The sequence below is a fragment of the Alligator sinensis genome, unplaced genomic scaffold, assembly GCF_000455745.1.
Source record: "Alligator sinensis unplaced genomic scaffold, ASM45574v1 scaffold166_1, whole genome shotgun sequence".
NCBI classification, from domain to species: domain Eukaryota; kingdom Metazoa; phylum Chordata; order Crocodylia; family Alligatoridae; genus Alligator; species Alligator sinensis.
In genome coordinates this window covers 1478085-1502423 of record NW_005842098.1, presented here as the reverse complement: position 1 = coordinate 1502423, position 24339 = coordinate 1478085, and the positions used below count along the sequence as shown (strand labels likewise).

General features: G+C 47.1%; 7 protein-coding genes and 1 pseudogene across 7 annotated transcripts in view; 4 read left to right on the top strand and 4 right to left on the bottom strand.

The window, feature by feature from the left end:
* Nucleotides 1-960, top strand: part of LOC102375865 (histone H1.01-like) — a 1186-nt gene extending 226 nt beyond the window's left edge. Inside the window, 1 exon segment of the mRNA XM_014520199.2 lies at nt 1-960. This exon segment is cut by the window's left edge and continues 97 nt beyond it. Coding sequence (XP_014375685.2) covers nt 1-462 — 462 coding nt within the window. The 3' untranslated portion in view covers nt 463-960.
* Nucleotides 961-964: 4 nt separating this feature from the next.
* LOC102384283 lies at nt 965-1899 on the bottom strand (annotated as a pseudogene).
* Nucleotides 1900-2031: 132 nt separating this feature from the next.
* Nucleotides 2032-2841, top strand: LOC102384030 (histone H2B 1/2/3/4/6). The gene has a single exon (XM_006024173.3). The coding sequence runs from the start codon at nt 2143-2145 to the stop codon at nt 2521-2523; it is 381 nt and encodes a 126-aa protein (XP_006024235.1). The 5' UTR covers nt 2032-2142; the 3' UTR covers nt 2524-2841.
* A 5136-nt stretch (nt 2842-7977) lies between these two features.
* LOC102375613 (histone H3) lies at nt 7978-8448 on the bottom strand. Its single transcript, XM_014520212.2, has one exon. It carries the CDS (start codon nt 8429-8431, stop codon nt 8021-8023), a length of 411 nt encoding a protein of 136 aa, XP_014375698.1. The 5' UTR covers nt 8432-8448; the 3' UTR covers nt 7978-8020.
* Nucleotides 8449-11570: 3122 nt separating this feature from the next.
* Nucleotides 11571-12511, top strand: LOC102383290 (histone H1-like). Its single transcript, XM_006024170.2, has one exon. The coding sequence runs from the start codon at nt 11571-11573 to the stop codon at nt 12429-12431; it is 861 nt and encodes a 286-aa protein (XP_006024232.2). The 3' UTR covers nt 12432-12511.
* A 1146-nt stretch (nt 12512-13657) lies between these two features.
* LOC102383546 (histone H2A-IV-like) lies at nt 13658-14563 on the bottom strand. The gene has a single exon (XM_006024171.3). The coding sequence runs from the start codon at nt 14428-14430 to the stop codon at nt 14044-14046; it is 387 nt and encodes a 128-aa protein (XP_006024233.1). The 5' UTR covers nt 14431-14563; the 3' UTR covers nt 13658-14043.
* A 162-nt stretch (nt 14564-14725) lies between these two features.
* LOC102383789 (histone H2B 7) lies at nt 14726-15177 on the top strand. The gene has a single exon (XM_025204827.1). The coding sequence runs from the start codon at nt 14751-14753 to the stop codon at nt 15129-15131; it is 381 nt and encodes a 126-aa protein (XP_025060612.1). The 5' UTR covers nt 14726-14750; the 3' UTR covers nt 15132-15177.
* Nucleotides 15178-15311: 134 nt separating this feature from the next.
* Nucleotides 15312-16071, bottom strand: LOC106721798 (histone H3-like). Its single transcript, XM_014520208.2, has one exon. The coding sequence runs from the start codon at nt 16054-16056 to the stop codon at nt 15613-15615; it is 444 nt and encodes a 147-aa protein (XP_014375694.1). The 5' UTR covers nt 16057-16071; the 3' UTR covers nt 15312-15612.
* Between the last annotated feature and the right edge of the window lie 8268 nt (nt 16072-24339).

Genomic DNA, 24339 nt, shown 5'->3' with positions numbered 1-24339 from the left:
GCAGCGGGCGGCTACGAGGTGGAGAAGAACCCCAGCCGCATTAAGTTGGGGCTCCGGAGCCTGGTGAACAAGGGCACCCTGGTGCAGACCAAGGGCACCGGCGCCTCGGGCTCCTTCAAGCTGAATAAGAAGCCGGGCGAGGTTAAGGAGAAAGCGCCCAAGAAGAAGGCAGTGGCGACGGCCAAGCCCAAGAAGGCGGCGGCCAAGAAGCCGGCCAGCGCGGCCAAGAAGCCCAAGAAGGCGGCGGCCGTGAAGAAGAGCCCCAAGAAGGCCAAGAAGCCGGCGGCCGCGGCGGCCAAGAAGAGCGCGGCCAAGAGCCCCAGGAAGGCCAAGGCGGCCAAGCCGAAGCGAGCCGCCAAGAGCCCGGCCAAGGCCAAGGCGGTGAAGCCCAAGGCTGCCAAGCCCAAGCCCAGCAAGCCCAAGGCAGCCAAGGCCAAGAAGGCAGCGCCCAAGAAGAAGTAAAGCGAGCGGAGGAAGACGCCTGTCGTGCAAACAACCCCAACGGCTCTTTTAAGAGCCACCCACCCCTTCCTGAAGGGAGCTGCGACTCTGGGATGGCTGAGAAATCCCCGCTGGACTTTTTAAATGAAGTTTTTCTCTCTCCGCTCCCCCGCTTTATCTCTGCTCTTTGTTAAATAGACAAGAAAAGCAAGGAGCCTTCTGCCACGGAAAGCGTGCGCCCTGTACCTCTCTGGCTGTGACTTTCTCTGCTTTTTGCAAGCAGGATTGGAGAAGCAGCTCGCAATCGCAGCTTCATTTACCCCGGAATGGACTCAGTGGAGGGAAGGCAAAGGGGACAGCTTCCAGGCGAGTCGGAGCCGCCAGAGCCCGGCCTTCCCCCGGGAAAGTCCGCGGTTGAGCAATGATGGCTCCAGTCCCAAGAGCTGGAAGAGGGGAAGCGGGCGGGAGAAGGGGCAGAAAGGGTGGTCGCTTATCTGCGTCCTCTACTGCGCTGGTGGGGGTGGGGAGTGAGGCTGTTGCTGCAGATGATGATGAGTGAACAATACATTTTTTTTAAAACTTCCTGTTTGTCTCAGGTTTGATTCGTTTTCGCTGTTTTGAAAAGCCCGCGCTGCGCTGGGATTCGCCCCCGCCAACCCGCCCCGCTTTTCAGCGTCCTAATGTTTGGGAAGGAGCCTGCGAGGCGGAGATGGGAGGAGGGCAGAGGGGAGCGGGGCTTACAGGGAGAGCTCCCGGCTGCTCGGAAACCTATGCGCGCGAGCAAACTCCCCATCAGCCGCCAATATCCCCCGGCCGCTTGAGTAAGAGCTGCAAATAAAATGACTTTTCCTGCTTGTAACTGACCCCAGCGATAACCGAGCCCTTTTTCTGGCGAGGGAGGTGGCTCTGAAAAGAGCCTTTGGGGTAACTTTTCCGTGACCAACTTTGCCTTCAGCGCTGGGTTTACTTGGCCTTGGCCTTGTGGCTCTCGATCTTCTTGGGCAGCAGCACGGCCTGGATGTTGGGCAGGACGCCGCCCTGTGCGATCGTCACTTTGCCCAGCAGCTTGTTGAGCTCCTGGTGTTTGCGGAGGGCCAGCTGCAGGTGGCGGGTGATGATGCGCGTCTTCTTGTCCCGCGCCGCGTTGCCCGCCAGCTCCAGGATCTCGGCCGTCAGGTACTCCAGCACGGCCGCCATGTAGACCGGGGCCCCGGCTCCGACCCGCTCGGCATAATTACCTTTCGGAGTAACCGATGCACCCGGCCCACCGGGAACTGCAGCCCGGCCCGCGAGGAGCGCGACTTGGCTTTGGCCCGCGCCTTCCCGCCCTGCTTGCCGCGGCCTGACATAGCTACACTAAGTGACAATATAAAACAAAGAGCTATGCACAGAAAGCTCTGGTAAAAAAAATCCCTAGTTTTTTTGCACTCAGAATTTATACCTGTTCTCAAGCGACTTGATTGCTGATAGGCTGGAAAGTAAGTTTTGCACCGGCAGCCAATGGGGAGACGAATCTTATTCTAACCAATCGTGCTTCTCTTATGACGTCATCTGAATAGTTCAGCCAGTTAAAATTTAGGAGGAAGATTAGCTAGTTATCGACGCTCTCTATAAATACGTTGGGACTTCCGTGTTTCAGAGTTGTGCTGTTTTATAGTGCGTTGATTATTTTTTCGAGAGACAGAAAAGAGGTCTGCTAGGATGCCGGAGCCCGCCAAGTCCGCTCCCGCCCCCAAGAAGGGCTCCAAGAAAGCGGTTACCAAGACGCAGAAGAAGGGAGACAAGAAGCGCAAGAAGAGCAGGAAGGAGAGCTACTCCATCTACGTGTACAAGGTGCTGAAGCAGGTTCACCCGGACACCGGCATTTCGTCCAAAGCCATGGGCATCATGAACTCCTTCGTGAACGACATCTTCGAGCGCATCGCCGGGGAGGCGTCCCGCCTGGCGCACTACAACAAGCGCTCGACCATCACGTCCCGGGAGATCCAGACCGCCGTGCGCCTGCTGCTGCCCGGGGAGCTGGCCAAGCACGCCGTGTCCGAGGGCACCAAGGCTGTCACCAAATACACCAGCTCCAAGTAAACGGGTTCCTCGCATGCTTCCTGCATCGTTTCAACCAAAGGCTCTTTTAAGAGCCACCCACTTAATCATTAAAAGAGCTTAAGTATCACTGTTTCTTCCTTTGCATTCTAAATTCTTCAGCTATCACCTTCCATTGTTTGATCAAAGAAAGTACTACATCTGATTATCTGAGTTTGCAGTGCTTAGAATGTTTTAATTTCTAAAAGGGTTCCAGTATTAAGTGTATGTCTTGCATGTTTAAGGGGAAAATTATCCTGAAATCAAGCCTTGGGAAATAAATGTACTACAACAGAATAAACAAAGCAATTGATTTTTAAGTTGGGTCTCAAGTTATTTTTTTCTGAAAAAAAAGTTTAGGGAGAAGTACATTACTTGCCCTAGTTTCTGCTGCCCAATATAGCTGCACTAAGCATCTGAAATTTAGCAGAAGGCAGAGGAGGGTGAGTTAAATAGTTCAGTGCAGCATAAGTAACAGACATTTTATTGGGCCACTCAAGGGGGTGGGGGAAGACATGCTGAAAGAGAAAGCACTGCTCCCTCTTCTACCTAGTAATTCAGTGGTTAGGTTACTTGCAGAGAATTACTGCATTTTCTCTCAAAAATACACTTCCGCCCCCCCCCAACAGTTTATTATTCTTTTTAATAAGCAAATAATGTTACCTGGTTTTCAGACCGTTTGCACTTGTTATGTGTGGCTTTCATCTACTGACTTTTCTCTTATTCCTCTTTAGGTAGCCAGAATAGTGGATATTATGGAATTAAAAATGATCTAATTATATTTCCTGGAAATGAAAGTTGTGATTTATTTATTGGGCAGGGCAGTACTATTTAGATGCATGTTATGCATTTATTCAAAGGGAAGAGGAAGCATATGGCATTTTACATGATGGATGTCATGGGTTAAGGTTTCTTTCTCAAGGAGACTTCATGAGCACACATCACTTCAACTCTTGTTCTGTGCTCTTGTTCTGCATTTTGGTTTCCCTGGAATAACTACAGGGAAAATTCATTTGATAAGCACCATCAGGGAATATATTTACTGGAGGCAGCACAAGGGAAAGGAGTGCAAGCCATTTATTAGATTTCTGGGGCTACCACTGAGGGAGATGGGCCTATACACATTTCTACAACATAGGCACAGACTTGTGAAATGTTCCATTCATCTCAACCACATGCTTTCAACAGCATGAGAAACCCTATGGAGAGGCATACAGGCTGACTCTGCAAGGAAAAATAAACTAACCCACTGTAAGGCTGACATTTTATTTTCTACCATCTCAAAAACCATGCCTCCCCTGGAAAATGGCAGTCTCCAAACAACCCTTAGAAATATATTTTAGAATACTTAGGACAGCAATAAAAATTATTAACACCACTGACTATGCAGTCTTTCTTTAAAAAATAAAAATAAAAAGGAGCTTTTTTGGTAACAATATAGAAGAATTGTGGTGGGGCACTTATAGCATCTTGTTATACCTCCAAAGGCATGGGCTTTTCTTTCTGGATTCATGCCAGAGGCTTCTTTCAGATGACCCAGATGCTATTTGCGCTGGGAACTCAAAGGTATCAAGATGTGATGGTATGCATATTATTCCATTGTATACTGTTGAGTACAAAAACTAGCATGCCTATTCCTCTTTGGCCTTCTGTACCATTAGACGGTAGAAAAGTTTTCACTTCTTTTTAGCTGGTTTCTTACGTAAATCAACTCCTTTGTTTCCTATTTACATGCTCAGATTTCCTGCTTTGCCTTGATTATTTACCATATGTCTCGGAACCCCTTATTCATAAAATGCTTTTTCATGATAGGAAATAACAGCCCAAACCACTGATTCATCCTGGCCAGTATAGCATGTTGGGGAGAGAGATACTATGGTGATATTTTCAAACTTTTTCACTGGAGGCAGAGTTTTTGCTTAAGGATGTACATTTTGAAATATAATATAATCTACATTCGTAATCAGACACCACAGAAAACATATTTTCAGAACTGAGGCCTAGTGGTAATATTAATGGTGCAAGTTTAGGGTCATTTGGTGAAAGAACTTCCATAAATAGTTAAATTGTGCTAATTTAGGGATGTAAAAAAATATGGCCTGCAGGCTGAATCTGGACCGCAGACCTCTATGATTTAGCCTACCATGTTGCCCATGGGTCTCAGAGGTAATCCACAGGCAGCATGCCAGTCACTAGATGGTCCAGGCATGCAGTGCCTGCTCCAGCATGGGTTTCAGAGAAGCCTCTGCATACAGCTTAGCTCCAGAACAGGACCATGCCACACACTGTGACTGCTCCATCAAGTCATGTGGTAGATTTGGCATATGGGGCTGGTTTGTCTGTCTGATCTGGCCCAGAAACCAGCCCCACGATGTTTGATGTTGATCTAGTCCACAGTGCTGGATGAGTTTGGACCCCTGGTCTAAAACTGGAATGCACCACAACTGTTTTGAAAATTGGTGTGATGCAAAAAGAACTATGATCAATGAGGTGACACGGGTGTTGCTATTTTCAAGGACACGTCTTCCAGCATCTGGTGAGTATAAACCAAATAGCCTTTATTAAAACTATAAAGGGAGGGGGTAGATGAATGTCATGGTGCACAAATCCAAAGTTCCCCTGAAAACATATGTCTTTATACAAATGCATGTATATGTACCCTTGTTGAACCATCCAATTTTAAGTTAACACATACAGCCAAATAACACCTTACTATTTCTTTCTCTTGCATTTTAGTACATTCCTATTTCAATCTATATTCTACCTCCCTTGATTATCTTGTCAACTTCCAAGTTAACCAGGAATGTAGACTCCAGTTCAATTTTTCTTTTGCTCAATATCTTTATCAATACTCTGGAAGATGGCATAGAGTGCACCCACAGCAAGTTTGCAGATGATACCAAGCTAGGGGGGGGTAGTAGATATGCTGGAGGGCAGGGCTAGGATTCAGAGAGACCTTGGTAAATTGGAGGATTGGGCCAAAAGAAATCTCATGAAGTTCAATAAGGACAAGTGTGAAGTCCCACACTTCGGACGGAAAAATTGCACACACCACTAAAGGCTGGGGACCGACTAGCTAAGCAGCAGCTCTGCAGAAAAGGACCTAGGGGTTACAGTAGACAGTACGCTGAATATGAACCAACAGCGTGCCCTTGTTACAAAAAGGCTAATGACATTTTGGGCTGCATCAGTAAGAGCAGTGCCAGCAGAATGAGGGAAGTGAATCTTCCCCTCTACTGAGCACAGGTGAGGCCACATCTGAAGAACTGTGTCCAATTTTGGGTCCCCCACTACAGAAAGGAAGTGGACAAATTGGAAAGAGTCTGGCAGAGGGCAACAATAATGGTGAGGGGACTGGGGGACATGACTTATGAGGAAAGGCTAAGGGAATTGGGTTTATTTAGTTTGGAGAAAAGACCGAGAGTGGATTTAATAGAAGCCTTCAACTACCTGAAGGATAGTTACAAAGAGGATGGAGCTAGACTGTTGTCAGTGGTGGCAGATGACAGAACAAGGAGCAATGGTCTCAAGTTTCAGCAACGGAAGTATTGGTTACATATAAGAAAAAAACCTGTCTCACCAGGAAGGTAATAAAGCAAACAGGTTACCCAAAGATTTGGTGGAATCTCGATCCTTGGAGGTTTTTAAGACCAACTCCCTGTGTGGGATGATCTCTTTAGAAATGGTCCTGCTTTGAGCAGAGGGGTTGGACTCACTAGATGACCACCTAAGGTCCCTTCCAACCCTCATTTTCTATGATTCTATGATTAGATTTGAAGAGAAACTCAATAAAGAAAATAGAAGGTATGTACATTAATTCTAAACCACTAAATCCTTTCAGGCAACTCCTAGGTTGGTCACTGCCTTGTTAGATTGCAGAGTGGCAATGAATATCAAGCAAGCCTTAAATTGGACCACTTAAATGAGTTAATCCTTTTGTACCACCCTAAAGAGGCCTAGCCTGTCTCAACCATTAATAGTTTTGGTACTATTTAATCAAGACATGGCTAAGATAGTGTTGATTGCACACTAACATCCTCAAAACATGAGCTACTAATTTATTATGTGTTTGGGTTTTTTTTTATATAGAGCTGTGTGTGTTTTTGGGGGATGGGATGTGTCAGGTTCTGACACTGTTGGCAGAAGTCTCACTAATAAAGAGATGGGAAACAAACTTGAAACATGGTTTATTTCCCCAGTGCAGGGACAAAGCCCCAAATAACACAACTGTGAACAGGACAATTTCAGCCACCCAGACGTCACCAAATCTACAACAGTCAGTGTGAGGGAAACCGCGCACACACCTTAATCTAGTAAGACTGGCCCCAAATACTGGCCAAGTAGCTCACCGAGAAGCCAGACAGGAAGTGTAGCTATGTTGATTTATATCACTGTGAAACACTACAGGTCTATATGGATTTAAGTATATATTATCTTTTAGGCCTATTCTAGGTCTATAGTCCACACCTATAAATTACTGACCTTGTGTATAGATTATAAAAGAAGGAAATCCAGGATCTCAGTATGTGGTTGAGAAAAATGGTCTTAAAAAAGGAATTTAGTTTCTTATGTGCTGAAGATTTAGAGGAAGGGGAACAAATAGGAAAAGGATGGGCTGAAGCTTAAATCAGATGGTGTGTAAATGATTTTGAGACAAATGTTTAAAGTTGTGGAAAAGCTGAAGGAGCCTAAAGAGTAAATTGCTAATAAAACTTGGGGAAAGATTTCAGTAATACAACAGTGTCTGTGAATCTACCATTAAAAATGGGAACAGACTACAAGAGAAAAAGCATACAAGCACAGCAGCAAAATGTCTAAAATCAGCAGGACATTTAGGTTAGAGAGTTAAATAAATACACTCATCTTGCCAAAATGAAAAACTGAACAAAAGAACTATAATGCTTTGCAATAAAATAGAAATATGTAATAAGAATTATACAGACTTGGTAGAATAACAGAAGACAGACACTGTTTTCTGATTATCAAGTACACAGGAGAGTTGAGTGGTCTGGGCAGTGGCTTTATCTGCAGAATCCTATCCAGTTTAAAAATCAAGTGGTGATGAATATGCAATTGAATCACTGTGAGTCACAACCTGTAACATTCTGAATATATTTAATGGACTAGTCATTGGTGTATGGGGAGGAGGGGCCATGGGGACAGGTGAAGTATATTGTTAACAATGTATTTGCCCTTCCTATTAGTTTAAAAAGGGAGTTACAAAAAAAAAAAAAAAAAAAGCTATAAATTATATATACAAAAAAGCCTACACATTTCGCTAGTGTATCCCAAGAATTAACTGAACAAGACAATTAAAGTGAAGCTGAGATTACTACTTTGCCTTTATCACAAGCTACCCAGGCTATTTCTTTGGAACACCTAAAAGCAGCTATCACGTTTCAATCAGTCATGTTCCAGCTCTTTTCAGTGAAGTTGGAGGGGCTCTAAAAAGAGCCTTTGGGTTTCAGAATGATGCCAGGCAGGGGGCGACCTTCAGCTTTTATGCCCTCTCACCACGGATGCGGCGGGCTAGCTGGATGTCCTTGGGCATGATGGTGACGCGCTTGGCGTGGATGGCGCACAGGTTGGTGTCCTCGAAGAGCCCCACCAGATAGGCCTCGCTGGCCTCCTGCAGCGCCATCACGGCCGAGCTCTGGAAGCGCAGGTCCGTCTTGAAGTCCTGCGCGATCTCGCGCACCAGGCGCTGGAAGGGCAGCTTGCGGATCAGCAGCTCCGTCGACTTCTGGTAGCGCCGGATCTCGCGCAGCGCCACGGTGCCGGGCCGGTAGCGGTGCGGCTTCTTCACGCCGCCCGTGGCGGGCGCGCTCTTGCGGGCCGCCTTGGTGGCCAGCTGCTTGCGGGGCGCTTTGCCACCGGTCGACTTGCGCGCAGTCTGCTTCGTGCGGGCCATTCCCAGTAACAACGACTTTCCAGAACGAATTCAAGCACGTAATAAGCAGCAATATATAAAGCCCGGCGCTTAGAGTGTTATTTATACCCACCTCCCTTCTCTGATTGGTTAGTAGCAACCGGCCAAATGTCATTGGATAGTTTGAAAATTTGAAAATCCCGCGCTTGGAACAATTAAAAACTGATCCTTCCCGCCGGCCCCCCAGCTCACTGGCTTTTTTTTTTTTTTGGTGCTTTGGGTTTAATTTGGAGGCGGGGCGGGAGCGGGGAGAAGCGAGCTTGTTTCCTTTCCCTGCCTTTCTTTCTTTCTTGTTCTGTGTCTTACCCATGGACTGGATTACTAAAATTCAAGGCCTTTTTTTTCTCTTAAAAGTGAACAATCATCTAAGGATGACAGAGGGTATGCAGTCCCCCTCAGACCCCGAAAGGATGAGACCTCAGGGGTCTGCATAGTGATCGATCCCTTACAACATGTACATTGACCAAAGATTTTAAAAAGTCCATCTTTTTTTTTCAACCTGACCTATTTTTTCTTTCAAGAATATATTTGCCTTAAAAAAGGCAAAGGGACAGTAGCATGGGATAAAGTTTATTAAGACATAACTTCTCTCCCTCACCTCTCCCGCCTTACCTTCCTCTCAAAATAATAATAATGAGCGACGTTTTAGTTGGATCAAGCTGCAGTGCCTACAAAACACTAAATCTTTGAAAACACCGCCCTACAAGCACCTCCCCCCGCCCCCACATACTTCCTTTTGAATAGGATCCTATTTTCAGATTTATAATTGCAAATTAATCTCCTCATTGTTTTACGAATATGCTTGGAAGTGAAGCAGAGCATCGTAGAGGAGACGATCTCGTACTGAGTGAAGATTTAAGCATCCTCGACCGGGGAGGTGAAGATTTGCGCGCGACTTGTCTTTGCCTATTGTTTCAGTGAGACTATGGAGCCGGGTTGTAACTAGCCAATCACTGGGCAGCGCGGGCTTTTCAAAAGCGAAGCAATTGTTCATTCTTCCGGGCAAATTCTCAAATTGGGCTGGAAAGAAAGAGAACAGTTTTCAGGAAATTTGTTTTTATCGAGGAAAAGAAGAACATCTTCATTCTTATATAGTCATCAGTACTGAACAATACAGAGAACTCCACATTGCTAGGAGACTTGGTAGATTGAGTGATCTAGAACCGTGCACATTTTTACATAGAAGCCCCCCTCCCCCCCCCCCCCCCACATTTTTAACCCCCCCCCCCCCCCCCCCCAATATTTTAAGGAAAAAAGTACTGTCGTAGCACAGCTCTTAAAGTGAAAGTGTAGGTGGTTCTGAAGAAATGTTTAGTGGTGAAATTAAAGAAAAGGGGGCGGAGGGTGAGGAAGGCTTAGCCATCAAACCTGTACAAAGCACAACCCTAGCTTTTATAAGCATTGATGATACCCTGGTTGTCACCATTTGGCATGTTAAGAACAGTTCAGATCACGTTCTCCAAGAAACACTTAACATCCTACATGTCTCTTCATAGATCGCTGCAGAGATTTGCTTTACACAGCCACAACGGCTGAGTATTACCGCAGTGTCTTTTAGATAGCGTTAGAAAGTACTTACCAAGCTCCCTAAGCCCTTTGCTCACTCAAATATTCTAAAAGTGATTGTATAACCAATTAGCCACATTATATAGGAAGTCCCTGAAGGTCTTGGACATGATTGAAAACCTGAAGCAAGCAAGCCAAAAAAAAGGGGGTGGGGAGGGGAATGTTTGCCTCTCCTGTCTCTTATTTTCTTGTGTTTCTCTGTTGCATGACATTGGGGGGGGGGGGGGGGGGGGGGGGACAGGTGAGTTTTTGGCCCTGCTTGCCCTCCCTACATCAACCACCTTTGTTTTTATGCAGACAGGGGAAAAATCCACATGGAGCTTGTGATTATCAAGATAGATATTTAGGCATATTTCTATGTTGATTCCTTATAGTCCAGATGCATTTTCTAGTTCTATATGCAGTTATAATTTGAAACTGCCATCAATATGGGATGTCTCTGTAAATTGCATAAAATAAGAGGCCCTTAGAATTTCAAACTTGATTTCTCAGTGTAAGCTCCTGTGTGTCACTCCCGTGTATGTGTTCCACAATTTGCCTTTGATTTTAAAATACTCTTCCCATGCAATTGCTGTACTGGAGCCAGTAGTAAAGTCTGCCTAATAATGCTTCCAAGAAAATATCCATTGTTAGGAGTTTCTCCTTTTTTGGGCACCAGATAAAATAAGGCAGGGTCTGATCTGCAGATGTACTGAAAACTGAATAGGAATAGTAAACGCCAGATGAGCAGAAGTTACACATTACTGTGTACCATCCTGCATTTGACAAGAGGATTAATTAACATTCTCAAGAAGCTATGGAGGAAATGAATGTATGACTAAAACATTACTGTTCCTGTGAGGAGAAGCCACTTTCCCAAGTGTCATTTAAATGGTGAAACAAATGCAGGATTTTGTTTTTCAGTTAGGCTTTCTGTAACCTTTAGGCTTTTTTTCAACAAGGTTGTTTCTGATTTATTATACATTTTAATACCTCCCTGTAAATGTGCCCTCAAATGTCAATTAAGACACAGATGCAGATTAGTATTGGAAGAACACTTTCAGTATATAGAACCCCCCCTCCCCCGAACTTCTCAAATTCTCAAATAACAGAATACATCCAAATCCTATAAAGGTAGCTTTTTAAATTCTGCTATTGAATTGCCTAGAAATGTACAAAATAGGAGATAATCCGAAAATAATTTTGTAGGCTATAAAAATACTCCAACAAGTCTTTAAATTATCTCCTAATGTTTTGGGGCGAGGGAATTCTTTAAAAGAATTAAGTGTTGTTAAAATCTATAAACTTTGGTTTATGGCTCCAAACCTCAATCTATCTTAATAGAGTTGTGTTACTTCTGCCTCTTCGCTGTTCATTCATGCTCCCCACATTGACACACACCAATACCTTTAGGCACTACAGTATAGAAAACCATCAAAAATATGAGGTGCTGCTGTGGTTGTGTCTGTATAAGAGAAGAAACACTTTGAATTAAAAAGGAAAAATCAAATCTTTCCTTCTGCTGAGGTGTCTCTGATTTCTGGGACCAGATTTCAGTGGCTCATCTTTAACTTCCATGTCGCCTTTCCAAATGGAAACTCTACAGAAGAAAAATGCCATGGTGCCCCATCACCCAGCTAAGAAACTGGCTGAATATTGTAACATATATGACGAGAAATCCCACTTTTTTAACACTGAAGAAACACATGAGCCGAGAAAAGATTTCTGTCTGTTACCCCTGGGCGGTCTCCTTAACGCACCAATCACAGAGCAGCACTTCTGTATAAATAGGAGACAGGAACCCCCGCGCCAATTGTTTTCTTTCACTTCAGGCAGACCGTTTGCTGCCATGGCCGAGACCGCGCCTATAGCTTCTCCCGCTGTCGCTTCACCTGCGGCAAAAGCCCCCGCCAAGAAGGCGAAGCAGGCGGCAGGAGGCTCCAAAGCCAAGAAGCCCGCGGGTCCCAGCGTGACCGAGCTGATCACTCAGGCTGTCTCCGCTTCGCAGGATCGCAAGGGGCTGTCCCTGGCCGCCCTGAAGAAGGCGCTGGCAGTCGGCGGCTACGATGTGGAGAAGAGCAACAGCCGCATCAAGCTGGGGCTCAAGAGCCTGGTGAACAAGGGCATCTTGGTGCAGACCAAAGGTACCGGCGCTTCCGGTTCCTTCAAGCTGGGCAAAAAACCGGGCGAAACCAAAGCGCCCAAGAAAGCGGCGGCGGCCAAGCCCAAGAAGCCCAAGCTCCCAGCAGCTGCGAAGAAAAGCCCCAAGAAGCCGGCAGCCGGCACAGCCAAAAAGGCAGCAGCTAAGAGCCCGAAAAAAGCCAAGCCTGTTAAGGCCAAGAAAGTAGTGAAGAGCCCCGCTAAGGCTAAGGCGATGAAGCCCAAGGTTGCTAAGCCCAAGGCAACGAAGGCAAACAAGGCAGCGCCCAAGAAGTAAAATGGCTTCAAGCAGATTGTTGCGTGAATAAACCCAACGGCTCTTTTAAGAGCCACCCACCCACTCGGGAAAGGAGCTGAAACACCAAAGCAGTTATCAAATCCTATTGGGTTGTGCTTACCTGTTTCCCTGGTAGGGCTAGTGTTCTGTAACAGACCCAGTCCTCAAATGCAGTACATAATCTATCGGGGGCGGGCCACCTTAAATTACACACTGGTCTTTTACCGGTGCTTAAACATCTAGGAAAGTGTTTAACTTGCTTCTTGTGGCAATACATTGACACTTACCTTAACACTAGCCAATTACCACAAACAACTTTCCTGAAAAAAAAGGAAAGGAGACAGTCGTCCACCTACACACTTCCTTTTTCTGTCAGTTTCTTGGCGGTAGGGAGGAGGGGGAGATAGACTAAAAACTTTACCTAAATTGTTAATTTAGAGCATCTTGTATAACGCTAGACTAAACGAAAGGTTTCCCAGATCTATCTTTTCAGGGGAAATCTGTAAAAAAAAGTTAAAAAGCTCTAATTTAGGGAAGAGTGCTGAGGGGTGAAGAGTTTTGACAACTGTGTCCATACATCATTTTACCCAGGCGGAGTGGAAAAGTGGGTTTGTTTTAGGGTTGAAGTCAAAATGATTACCCATTCTAACACGTTTACTCTGTAATCTTAAACTAAAACCACACGAAAGTCACTATTTCTGATTTTTGTTCTGCTTTTGTTTGATTCATGCATGATTTCTTGCTATACACACTCGCCCTTGTATAAGTCATTCTATCCCTTCCCCCTAGGCTGTGCTTTGATTTTTTTAACCAATGCTAAAAAAAACCTAAACAAAAAACAACAGAAAAACCCTGTCATTCTGTAGCCTGTCATTGAAATACTTTCAGTCTGATACTTTAGAAAAGCCTAGTCCAAGGGTTTCTTAGAAACGCATCAATTAAAATGATTGAAATAATTAAGATCTATATCAATATAAAGGAACAGGGTTTCTCCCTAAATATAAGTACATCTGTATTCCTATAGAATATTCCAAAATATACATCTTCACACAAAAATGATTTTTTTTCACTGTATCCAGTGTAAGGACAGACTGCTCATGATAAAAGTCACCCGGCCAATAATAAAGAAAAATTACTAAACCAGGTATCGAATCAGTATCTGGTATCAGCCTCGGCCATGGTATTAGGAATAGAATCCACCGCAGACAAAAGCAACAAACGTTTCTTGTTAATGTTTAATTGTGGAGGCAATTAAGTTCAGGGACTTGGAACAGCTGACTCAAGATCCATTCGGTAGTTTATAGAATGTGCTGTGGCCCTAGTCTCCTTAACAGCAGAAAGGAAAAACACCCACTTTCCTCTCTTTTAATTTCCGTATTGTGTGAAACGAGAGAAATTACAGGCTTTGGTGTGTAGTTATTCATACTAACACGAAACGCGTCAAAAGAGAACATGCAAATTAAATAGATAAATATTAAAACACCCCTCCCCAAGTTGATCTCCCTCGATAATCGACACCACCCCCCCCCCCGCTTTTTTTGAAGTATAAGTGACTCTGAAAAGAGCCTTTGGGGTAACTTTTCCGTGACCAACTCTGCCTTCAGCGCTGGGTTTACTTGGCCTTGGCCTTGTGGCTCTCGATCTTCTTGGGCAGCAGCACGGCCTGGATGTTGGGCAGGACGCCGCCCTGCGCGATCGTCACTTTGCCCAGCAGCTTGTTGAGCTCCTCGTCGTTGCGGATGGCCAGCTGCAGGTGGCGGGGAATGATGCGCGTCTTCTTGTTGTCTCGCGCCGCGCTGCCCGCCAGCTCCAGGATCTCGGCCGTCAGGTACTCCAGCACGGCCGCCAGGTAGACCGGGGCCCCGGCCCCGGCCCCGACCCGCTCGACATAATTACCTTTCGGAGTAACCCGGCACACCGGGAACTGCAGCCCGGCCCGCGAGGAGCGAGACTTGGCCTTGGCCCGCGCCTTCCCACCCTGCTTGCCGCAGCCCGACATGACAATTCAGACTATCGCCGACTCCCCGGTGCCAAAGAAAACAACATAATCCATTGGCTTTTCGCCTTTCAAACAGCTATTGAGCGATTGATGACAAGATGAGACGTTCACTGCCACCGCAGCCAATGGAGAGGCGAATCCAACCCCTGACCAATGGCAAGGGACGCCATGTGGCAATGACGTTTCTTGTTTCTCGCATCCAGTAAAAACCGACTAAACGGAATCCGCTCATTTGCATAGGGACCCTACAAATAGAGGGCTGGGGCTCATAACTGTCACCTATTCGGATAGTCTGGAGAAGAGCTTTAGAGCCTGTTAGGATGCCTGAGCCCGCGAAGTCCGCTCCCGCCCCCAAGAAGGGCTCTAAGAAAGCTGTAACTAAGACCCAGAAGAAAGGGGATAAAAAGCGGAAGAGAGCCAGGAAAGAGAGCTACTCCATCTACGTGTACAAAGTGCTGAAGCAGGTGCACCCGGACACCGGCATTTCGTCCAAAGCCATGGGCATCATGAACTCCTTCGTGAACGACATCTTCGAGCGCATCGCCGGGGAGGCGTCCCGCCTGGCGCACTACAACAAGCGCTCGACCATCACGTCCCGGGAGATCCAGACCGCCGTGCGCCTGCTGCTGCCCGGGGAGCTGGCCAAGCACGCCGTGTCCGAGGGCACCAAGGCTGTCACCAAGTACACCAGCTCCAAGTAAACGGGTTCCTTGCATCGTTTCACCCAAAGGCTCTTTTAAGAGCCACCCACTTTGTCCTTTAAAGAGCTGTATTAGCTGTTTTCACTTTTCAACTCCCACATAGGCTGGGGTTGGGGAGGGGCCAGGAGTTCCTTCGGTTTCTAATGGCTGTCATAACCCCGTGATCTTAAACTTTTTGTCATTCTACTCTCCCCTCCCCCTTCCAAGTCTCGCTTTTCTCCAAAGGTTAGGATTTCCATCCAGTCTCCCCCCAACCCCACATCCTTTTGACAGCGGTACCAATTTACGCGCACAACTGTTGTCACAAGTGATTTTTAAAAATTAGAGATGGCAACAAAACACTTATTTCACCCTATGTTGTTGTCGAAACCTCCAAGAAAATGTTTCAGCACCTTTGAGTGGGGATTGAGCGGCTCTGAAAAGAGCCTTTGGGTTGAATGAACTGTTTCCTAGCGATCGAGACGGGAGGCGCTGCAGTCCCTCAGGCCCTCTCGCCGCGGATGCGGCGGGCCAGCTGGATGTCCTTGGGCATGATGGTGACGCGCTTGGCGTGGATGGCGCACAGGTTGGTGTCCTCGAAGAGCCCCACCAGATAGGCCTCGCTGGCCTCCTGCAGCGCCATCACGGCCGAGCTCTGGAAGCGCAGGTCCGTCTTGAAGTCCTGCGCGATCTCGCGCACCAGGCGCTGGAAGGGCAGCTTGCGGATCAGCAGCTCCGTCGACTTCTGGTAGCGCCGGATCTCGCGCAGCGCCACGGTGCCGGGCCGGTAGCGGTGCGGCTTCTTTACCCCGCCCCCGGCGGGTCGGTGCGTGTTCTTCCGGCCGCCCGTGGCGGGCGCGCTCTTGCGGGCCGCCTTGGTGGCCAGCTGCTTGCGGGGCGCTTTGCCACCGGTCGACTTGCGCGCAGTCTGCTTCGTGCGGGCCATGCTTGGGGAAAGATTGATGCGAGCTGAGGAGAGACCAGAGCTCAGCAGCAAAAACAGAAAAGAATGAAGTGAGTGTGTACCGGCTCTATTTATAGCCGCCTTTCCTCTCCGATTGGCTGGTTGGGAAATCCCGAATACTATTGGATAGTTTGAAATGTCCTCGCTAGGCACAAAGCAAAAGCCATCCAAGTGGCCACTTTCCCGCTCTTTGGTGTTTTGCTGTTTTTTTTTAACCGGGTAGCACAGGATCGCGCTCTGAACATGATCATCTTTAGACCATATATTTTTCGCGCGGTTCCCTTGCACCTATATTCCTACTCTCCCACGCAGCCCACATCCATGTTAGAGATTTGCTGTTTTGCTTTTGCTATTTCAAAAGCTATCAATTCCTTCTGGACTTTATCCCCCACGTTTAAGAAATGAACAACCATAACAGGCATAAAGTCTCAGGCACAGGAGGGAGTTTCAGTTGCATCCCAGCATGAATGAGCCTGATTCCCCCCCCCCCCCCCCCCCTTTTCCCTTTTGCGTTTAGTTTGCGGTTTCGCAGACGGGGGAAGGGCACACAAGCCCTTTTTTTTCCTTTTCTCAGACTGAGGGGCGCCCCTCTCTCAGAAAGGGCATCTTTATTCTTCTTTATTGCTCTTTAAAGCCTAAAGAGACGAGTGATAGTTTGAGATCTTAAACAGCCATTTTAAACTGCAGTGTCCAATATTTAACTCAGTAGGCAGATTGTTTTCCTTCATTATTCTAACACACTCTCTGTATTAGTATACGTTCATCTTTAAAACTATTTCATGTTCGTATGTCTTAACCTTTCGGAAAGAAGCCCCGTTTTGCCAATGACAAGCGAATCCCGCACCTGCTCCTGTCCCTTTGTCGCTAAGATCTGCTTAAAAGAAAAGCCACGTCCAAACGTTACTTTTGAAGTGTCGTTTTTGCCTTCCCTTTTAATCCCCAGTTTTGAATTTCAAGCATTTTCCCGCCGAAACAAATCTGAGCAATTGGCTTTCCCGACACATCAGTTTCTTCCTCCCCAGTGTTCACCGCCTTTCCCAGTCTGGGCGGTGGGAGAGCGGAGCGAGAGGAGCCGGGCGCTGAAACGCCTCCGGAGAGGGAACCGCTGGGCCCTTTAATCATAACTCGTCACATAAGGAGCGTGCCCGTTTCTTTCGTCTTCCAGCAATTAAAATAATGCATATGGAAATAGCTTCCTTTTTATTATTGCTTATTTTTGCTCTTTGCTTCATATACATAGCGGGAATGCATTTGTGTTACCCTTTAGCCCTTCCTCATTCCAGAGCAAGGGGCTTCCTAATCCTTTACTGCCCTCTGGTGGATATTAGTATTCGTAGCTGCAGACTTGTTGACAGATGCCATGTCAGTGTTTGCTGTGACATACTAGAGAAAGTCTTCCTGAATATATAAAGCAGGGGTGGCCCAATTGCAGCACATGTGAGGCATAGGCAACCTCTTTGTGTGGCATGCAGCAGATGGGGGAGGGAGCAGAAAGCAGAAGAAAGAGATGGTAGAGAGATGGATGAGTAGCTACAGTTTGGGGATTGGGCTGTGACTAGGAATTCCTGCTCCAGATCTTTAAGGTGTTCATTCCATTTGGTGGGACCAGAGCAGATCTGGCTGTCAGGTAGAGCTTGGCCCATATACACCCCAGGGAACTATGCACACAAAAATTAAAAATCATTCACAAAAAAACTCAACATTAATTACTTTTTTTTTTTTTTTTTTTTTTTTACAAATTAAACTAAATATAAGACAATTTGAAACTTTTTTAGAAATATATGCAGGTACTTTGTATGGATGTGGGTGTGTGTGTATGGGAGGGATTTGGGAAGGTGTGGGGGAGGGTGGGTCTGTATGGTGGGGTTTGTGGGGAAAGTGGGTATGGGAGTATGTGGGGGTTGTGTGTGGATATGGGGTGTCTGGGGGAGTTGTGAAGGGTGTGGGCCCCCCCATGACACCCCCCCCCTCACCATGATGTACAGTCCCCACCGCTGGCAGCTCAGCACCAGCAACGGTGGGCCTTCAGGGTGCTCATGGCCTCAACAGGGAGAGCCCCCTGCTGCATGCACCTCTGGCTGAGTCCCAGGGCCTGCACATACTAGCACGGAGTCAGCTTAGTCTGCTGGCACACACCTTAACACCAGACTAGGCTGGCTCCATGCCAGCACGTGGGGCTCGTGGCACTGCAGGAGGGAGCCGAATGCCATCGGGTTGGGCAGGCTCCATGCCTCCATGTGCAGCTTCCCACTAGAGTGCTGGAAGCCCCACATGGAGGTACAGAGCTAGTCAGCCCAGCCTGATGGCACGTGGCCCATAGCCACCCACAAACCCCACAATTATCCACACACACCCTCACAAACCTCATGCCCCCCCTCCCCCTGCAGGCAGGAGCTCCCCTTCCCACTTAGCCCGCAGTCCAGCCCCATGGCTCTGTGCCTCCAGGTCATGGACGTGGAGGCACAGAGTCCCTCACAGTTAAATTATGCAAAATTATGCAATTATGCACAGTCATGCCTTTTATGCACAAAATTGTGCAGGCTCATAATCGCATAATTCCCCGGGGTTTAGCTATAGATAATGGATATAGTGGTAAGCTTAGGGTGAATGCTGGTAATGTGATGGTCAGGTGGTTTCCGATACAATGTTGTGGTGACGTGCCTATTGCACACTTTCATGGTGGTGTCTAGGAAATCAATTTGCTACATGAAGTATTCTAGAGTTAGCTTGATAGAGAAGTTCTTAAAGTCTTGGTGAAATTTCTTTAGAGTTTCCTTTGCATGTGTCCATACTATGAAGATACCATTGAAGCACCTGAGGTATGCCAAAGGGGTGGGGGGCAGCTGTGGAGGAAACTAACTTTGATGTCCATCATAAATACGTTGGCATATTGGGTGGCCATACATGTGCCCATGGCAGTGCCATTCATTTGTAGGTACAGGGAGTCCACAAACTTGAAACAGTTGTACACAAAGGCAGAGCAAGTGAGTGTAATGGAACAAGAAGGAATCAGAACTCATGGTAGAGGTAATATCTTTTATTAGACCACCTATCTATTTACAAAAAAATAGTCTTTATTTGTAAACTTTTGGGCGCGCACACCCTTCCTCAGGCATAGAAGAATGCAAAAGTTATGGAAACAGAAGCAATTTTCTCATTAGTTTTAGGGTGCTCTGGTGTTCTCTTGAGCCTGGCAGTGCCAAATGACTGATCAACTGTGGCCCCACATTTAATTTAAGGTGCAATGGGAACCAGTCACAAAATTATTACACACAACATATTGTTCTGTAATAACTTTGTGGATTATTCACTGTTTTATTGCACCATTAATTGTACAAACATGTAGCTGGGTTACTACTAACAACATGATTAACTGGTTAATCATATCTCAAGAGTAATGCCTGCCAGGGTTCTTACTGGTTCCTTGAACCTTTTCAGAACAACAGATTAACAGAGCCATAAAACCAGAATAACACAGCCATAAAACCATAGAACTTAAATACCTCAGGGGTTATCTAGTCCAACTACACACACAGATACAGGGTTTGCTATTTCTAAATCATTCCAGACAGGTGCTGTCACCTTATATCCTGCTCTCTGTGATAAGAGAAAATATTTTTTTCCCCATCTTTTTAGGGAACCTGTATGCAGAACACCACTTAAATTTAAATTTCCTAAAACCTGTTTAGGAACAGTTAAAGTAAAATTATCTTAAAGCTCAGCAATTTGGGAAAACCACAGTTAAGGTCATGTTTCCAACACCTATTCCCACCTTGCCCCTTTGAGGATGACAATAATCAAAGGGACAAAAGTGAACCTCGCCTTTTCTCAGTAACATCTGTTACTTTCTGTGTTATGACCTACACAATGATACACAGTCATTCCATTTCATATACTCTGAGTGCCCCTCACTGTGATCATATGCTAAAGGAATTAATTTTTTAAAAAATATCCAGGTTTTTTAGTGAACTCTGATGAGATGTGTATCTGTCAGAAGGGAATCAGGGATCCTTGATTTCTTGGTTATGTGATGCAGGAGGGCCAATTAGATTATTCTAGTGCTTACAAGCTTCTCTGGTCTGCATTTAAAAAATATTGGGAGTTTTAGGGAAGCTAAAATAGCTATTTTTGCCACCAAAAGTGGATGCTGCACTAAGAATATAAAGAAAATGCAGAATATAAGGGAGCGTCCATTCTTTCTGAAGTCTGATCAGCAGCAATAGAAGTTTGCCTGTACAATGATAATACCAAAGGCTCCTAGGTGAGGCAAGATTTATGCCAGCAAGAGTCAGCAACCACTTAAACCAACTTTGCAATCAGAGCATGCTGTCACAAGCCTAGGTTCTGTTCAGCACCTCATACCCAATATACAGTCCTTCAGCTACTGACATCCGGATCAGAGCAGTTATCCTTATCAGTAGTGAGTAGACATTTAAACCTCTAGCTGAGTCCCACTCAGACATTTTTTTTTGTATATTTGTTTTTCCCCCAGGGTTATTTTCCCAACTTGTGGCATTTTAGTGCCAGCCAGGGCTTTGGGTCATCCTAGTCCCTAATAAAACCAATCCAGTCATTAATAAGGACCCCCACCCCCGCTGCCATTTTCCCCCCAAAGCATTGCCATTGTACTATATGGGAGTTATCATTAGGCCTGTGAGAATAAGGAACTATTCGATTCAGGTTCAGATACGGCCGATTTGGACACCAGCGATTTGATTCGGAGCTCCAAATCGGTTTCCCGCTTTGATTCAGCTGAATCGGCTCTGAAGCATCAGAGTTGTTTCAGAGATTCAGCCATAGAGTATAATGGGGAATCAATGAAATATCTATAACTTTATTGTTTTTTGTCTGAATTGGATGGACTGGTAGCCTATGCTGAGAGAATGAAGCCTGCCAAGTTTCAAGGAGATAGATACAGGGATTTGGGGGAAACTGCACCCCAATTTCTTGAAAGCAAAACTCATGTCACATGTATGTGTTACGCCACGGTGGGGTGAAACCTGCAGGAGTGGTAGTCCCTGCTGAAGCCACAAAACCTGCCAAGTTTCAAGGAGATAGGTGAAGGGGCTTGGGGGAAACTGCACCTCAAGCTGCTGACAGGCAAAACTCGTGACATAGATGACCCTGTGTGTTAAGGTGTAGCAGGGTGAGAACTGCAGGGATGGTGGCCCCTGCTGAGGCCACAAAGCCTGCCAAATTTCAAGGTGATAGGTGCAGCGGTTTGGGGGAAACTGCACCTCAAGCTGCTGACAGGCAAAACTCGTGACACGGGTGCTTGTGCAACTGTGTCTGTCTTGGGGCAAGGGGGCATGAAATCTACTGCAGGCCTGGGTGCTAGGCTCTGCCAGGCCACGAAGCCTGCCAGCTGTCAAAGAGAGAGGTGCAGGGGGAGTCTGACTTCTGTGGGGCGTGCACCTCTGGCTGCTAACAGGCAAAACTCATGATGTGGGTGAGTGACACTGTATGTGTGTTAAGGTGCACCCTTCCTGGTGCTGGGGCCTCTGCACAACACGGCAGTGTGCCCCAGTGAGATCTCCTCCTCCTCTACAGCCTCAGGCCTGGTCCACCACTTTACATGACAAGAAGTAAAATAACTTAGTGACTAACTGAGGTAGCACCAGCAGCATCTCAGCTAGCCAAACTGTCAGAGAGCCCTTCTTTCCTCTCAGGTAGGAGTTGCTTCTTCTCTAAAATGTCTGTTAAGGTATGCTGTCACTGTGCGACTGTGTGTGTGTGTGTGTGTGTGTGTGTGTGTGTGTGTGTGTGTGTGTGTGTGTGTGTGTACTTGTGTTCAAGTACACACAACACAAAAGGAGTTCCTGATGCTGGGGCCTCTGCAGAACATGGCAGTGTGCTCCAGTGAGGGCTTCTCCTCCCCTACAGCCTCACGCCCAGTCCACCACTTTACATGAGAACAGGTAAAATAACTGAGCTGGCTCAACACCAGTAGCATCAGCAGCAGCATCAAAGGTACCCAAACAGAACTGTCACAGAGCCTTCCTTTTTATAAAGGAATTGACAGCAAGAAGTAAAGATATTGTGTTGTGTTGGATATATGATGTTACTCATGGTGTGTGATGACTTATCTTGTGTTTTTATGTCTATATGTTTATTATGAAAAAAAAGGAGTACTTAAAAAATGTATCTTAGGAAGCTTTAGGGTTGAAAAACCCTTTGTCAGGCTGAAGAAGTACCTGCAGTTGGTCCTGGATGGAAGGAATAATAAAGAAGCCAGAGACTGGCCTGGCTCTCAATGCAGGCAAGAAAGCCAGTCAGTGAAAATGGAAATAGAGGTGTCAGGGGGTGAGGGACAGGCAGGGGTGGGGGCAGGGGGGTAAAGGGGGATGTAGCAGCCCAGGTAAAAGTGCAGAGGTACCTGGGGAGTCAGATGTCCAGTAGGTTGAAGTGTGCCAGAATTCCACTGTCTAATCTATATTGAGTCCACGAGTTTCGGTAGCTACCTATGAAGCTGAGGAAGTGCAGTTCACAGGCCCAGCTCTGAAAAGTGGGTTGTACATTCAAACAAACACCTAACCTCATCACCAGAACTGAAGCCAACTTCCTACAGCTCAAAACACAAAACCTGCCAACTACCTCCAGTACCCCCACAAACTGCACACCAGAATCTATCAAAGACAACAATAACCAATTACCTGTGGGGGCACATTCCTCACCAAAAAAACACTCTGCCTCCAGTCTCTCAGGCCTGATCCTGAGAGGGAACAAATTACAATGCAAATCACTTTTCAGAGCAAGGTCTATGAAGTGCACTTCATCAGCCTCCTAGGCAGTAGGTACAGAAACTCATGGACTCAATATACACAGTGGAGTTCTGGCACACTGTGACCGGCTGGACATCTGACACCCCAGGCACCTCTGTACTTTTACCTGGGCTCCTACATCCCCTTTTTCCCTCTACCCCCCCCCCAAGCCTATCCCTCACCCCCCAGCCTGTCCCTCACCCCCTGACGCCTCCATTTCCATTTTCACTGACTGGCTTTCTTGCCTACATTGCGGGCCAGGCCAGCCTCTGGCTTCTTTACTATTCCTTCCATCCAGGACCAACTGCAGGTACTTCCTCAGCCTGACAAAGGGGTTTTCAACGCAAAAGCTGGCATCCCAAGCAGCTAAGCTGAGCTCACCGGGAGCCTCACAACTGCACTGCAACCAGCAAGCATCAGGCCTGTCAAAGATGTGACAGGTCTGGGCGTTCCCCAGCCAGGACTGTGTGCGTGCATGCATTAGCTGGAGGTTATGGTGCCTCCTACCCGCCTTTCACCAGGGGATGGTTGGTCCTGGCATTCACGAGGCTGCCAGGCCAGCAGCAGTCTCACCAGGCCTCCCTACCCTGGCAGGGTGCAGTTTTAGTGGTCATGCCTAGGACCTGGGGCCTCCTCCTTCCCCATAGCCCCAATCCCATACCTCCAAGTTCATCCTGGCAGGGGAATGAGCTAAGGACGGATATGTTCTTCCCCTGCTGGCTGATGATGCAGTTAGTGCCCCCTCCAGCTGAGAGTGGGGCATTACTTGGCTTTTAAAAAAATCAAAAAAGGAAATTGGTGCAGATGGAGCGAGGAGGGTGGCACTCAGTCCATCTGCAGGTGGAGCTTGGGGCACCTCAGTAGCGGGAGGTTCACCTTCTAGAACACCAGCTGCTCCACCAACGTAGGATCCAAGCAGGTGTGGTGGGGTGTCACAACATCCTCAGCAATGCTGAACACCCTCTTGCTTTGAACACTGGTTGGTGGACAGGATAGGTGATGCTGGGCAACTGTGGCTAGATCCTGCCACATCTGGCTGCGCCTTACCCAGTAGGCCAAGGGGTTGCAGTCCAGGGGCTCCACACCCTCAGTGACATATGTAGCCACCGAAGACTCAGCGCTACCTGCCCAAGGCTGGGATCTGTTGCGTATGAACCCCAGCATTGAAGCCATGCCCATGGCCCACATTGGCAGTGGCTGGTGTGGAGGAGACTGGCTGGTGCTGGTGCTGCGAGTGCTGTCACCGGGAAATGGATCCCCCTCTTCCACATCTCCTCGCCTCTGCACTTCGGCCTTCCTGACTTTGTTGGCCAGCACCTGAGTCCAGTGATTGAGGGTTTTGGTGCTGCCAGTGCACATGCTTCCCTTCACCCTCACGTCGCACGTGCCCACCATCACGTGAACCGTACTGGACCGCAAGGGATCCAGCCATCTCCTGATGCCCTCCTTCAGCCTCCTCACCAGTGCCTACATGTCTGGTGACAGCCGCTTGCCCCAGCCGGGA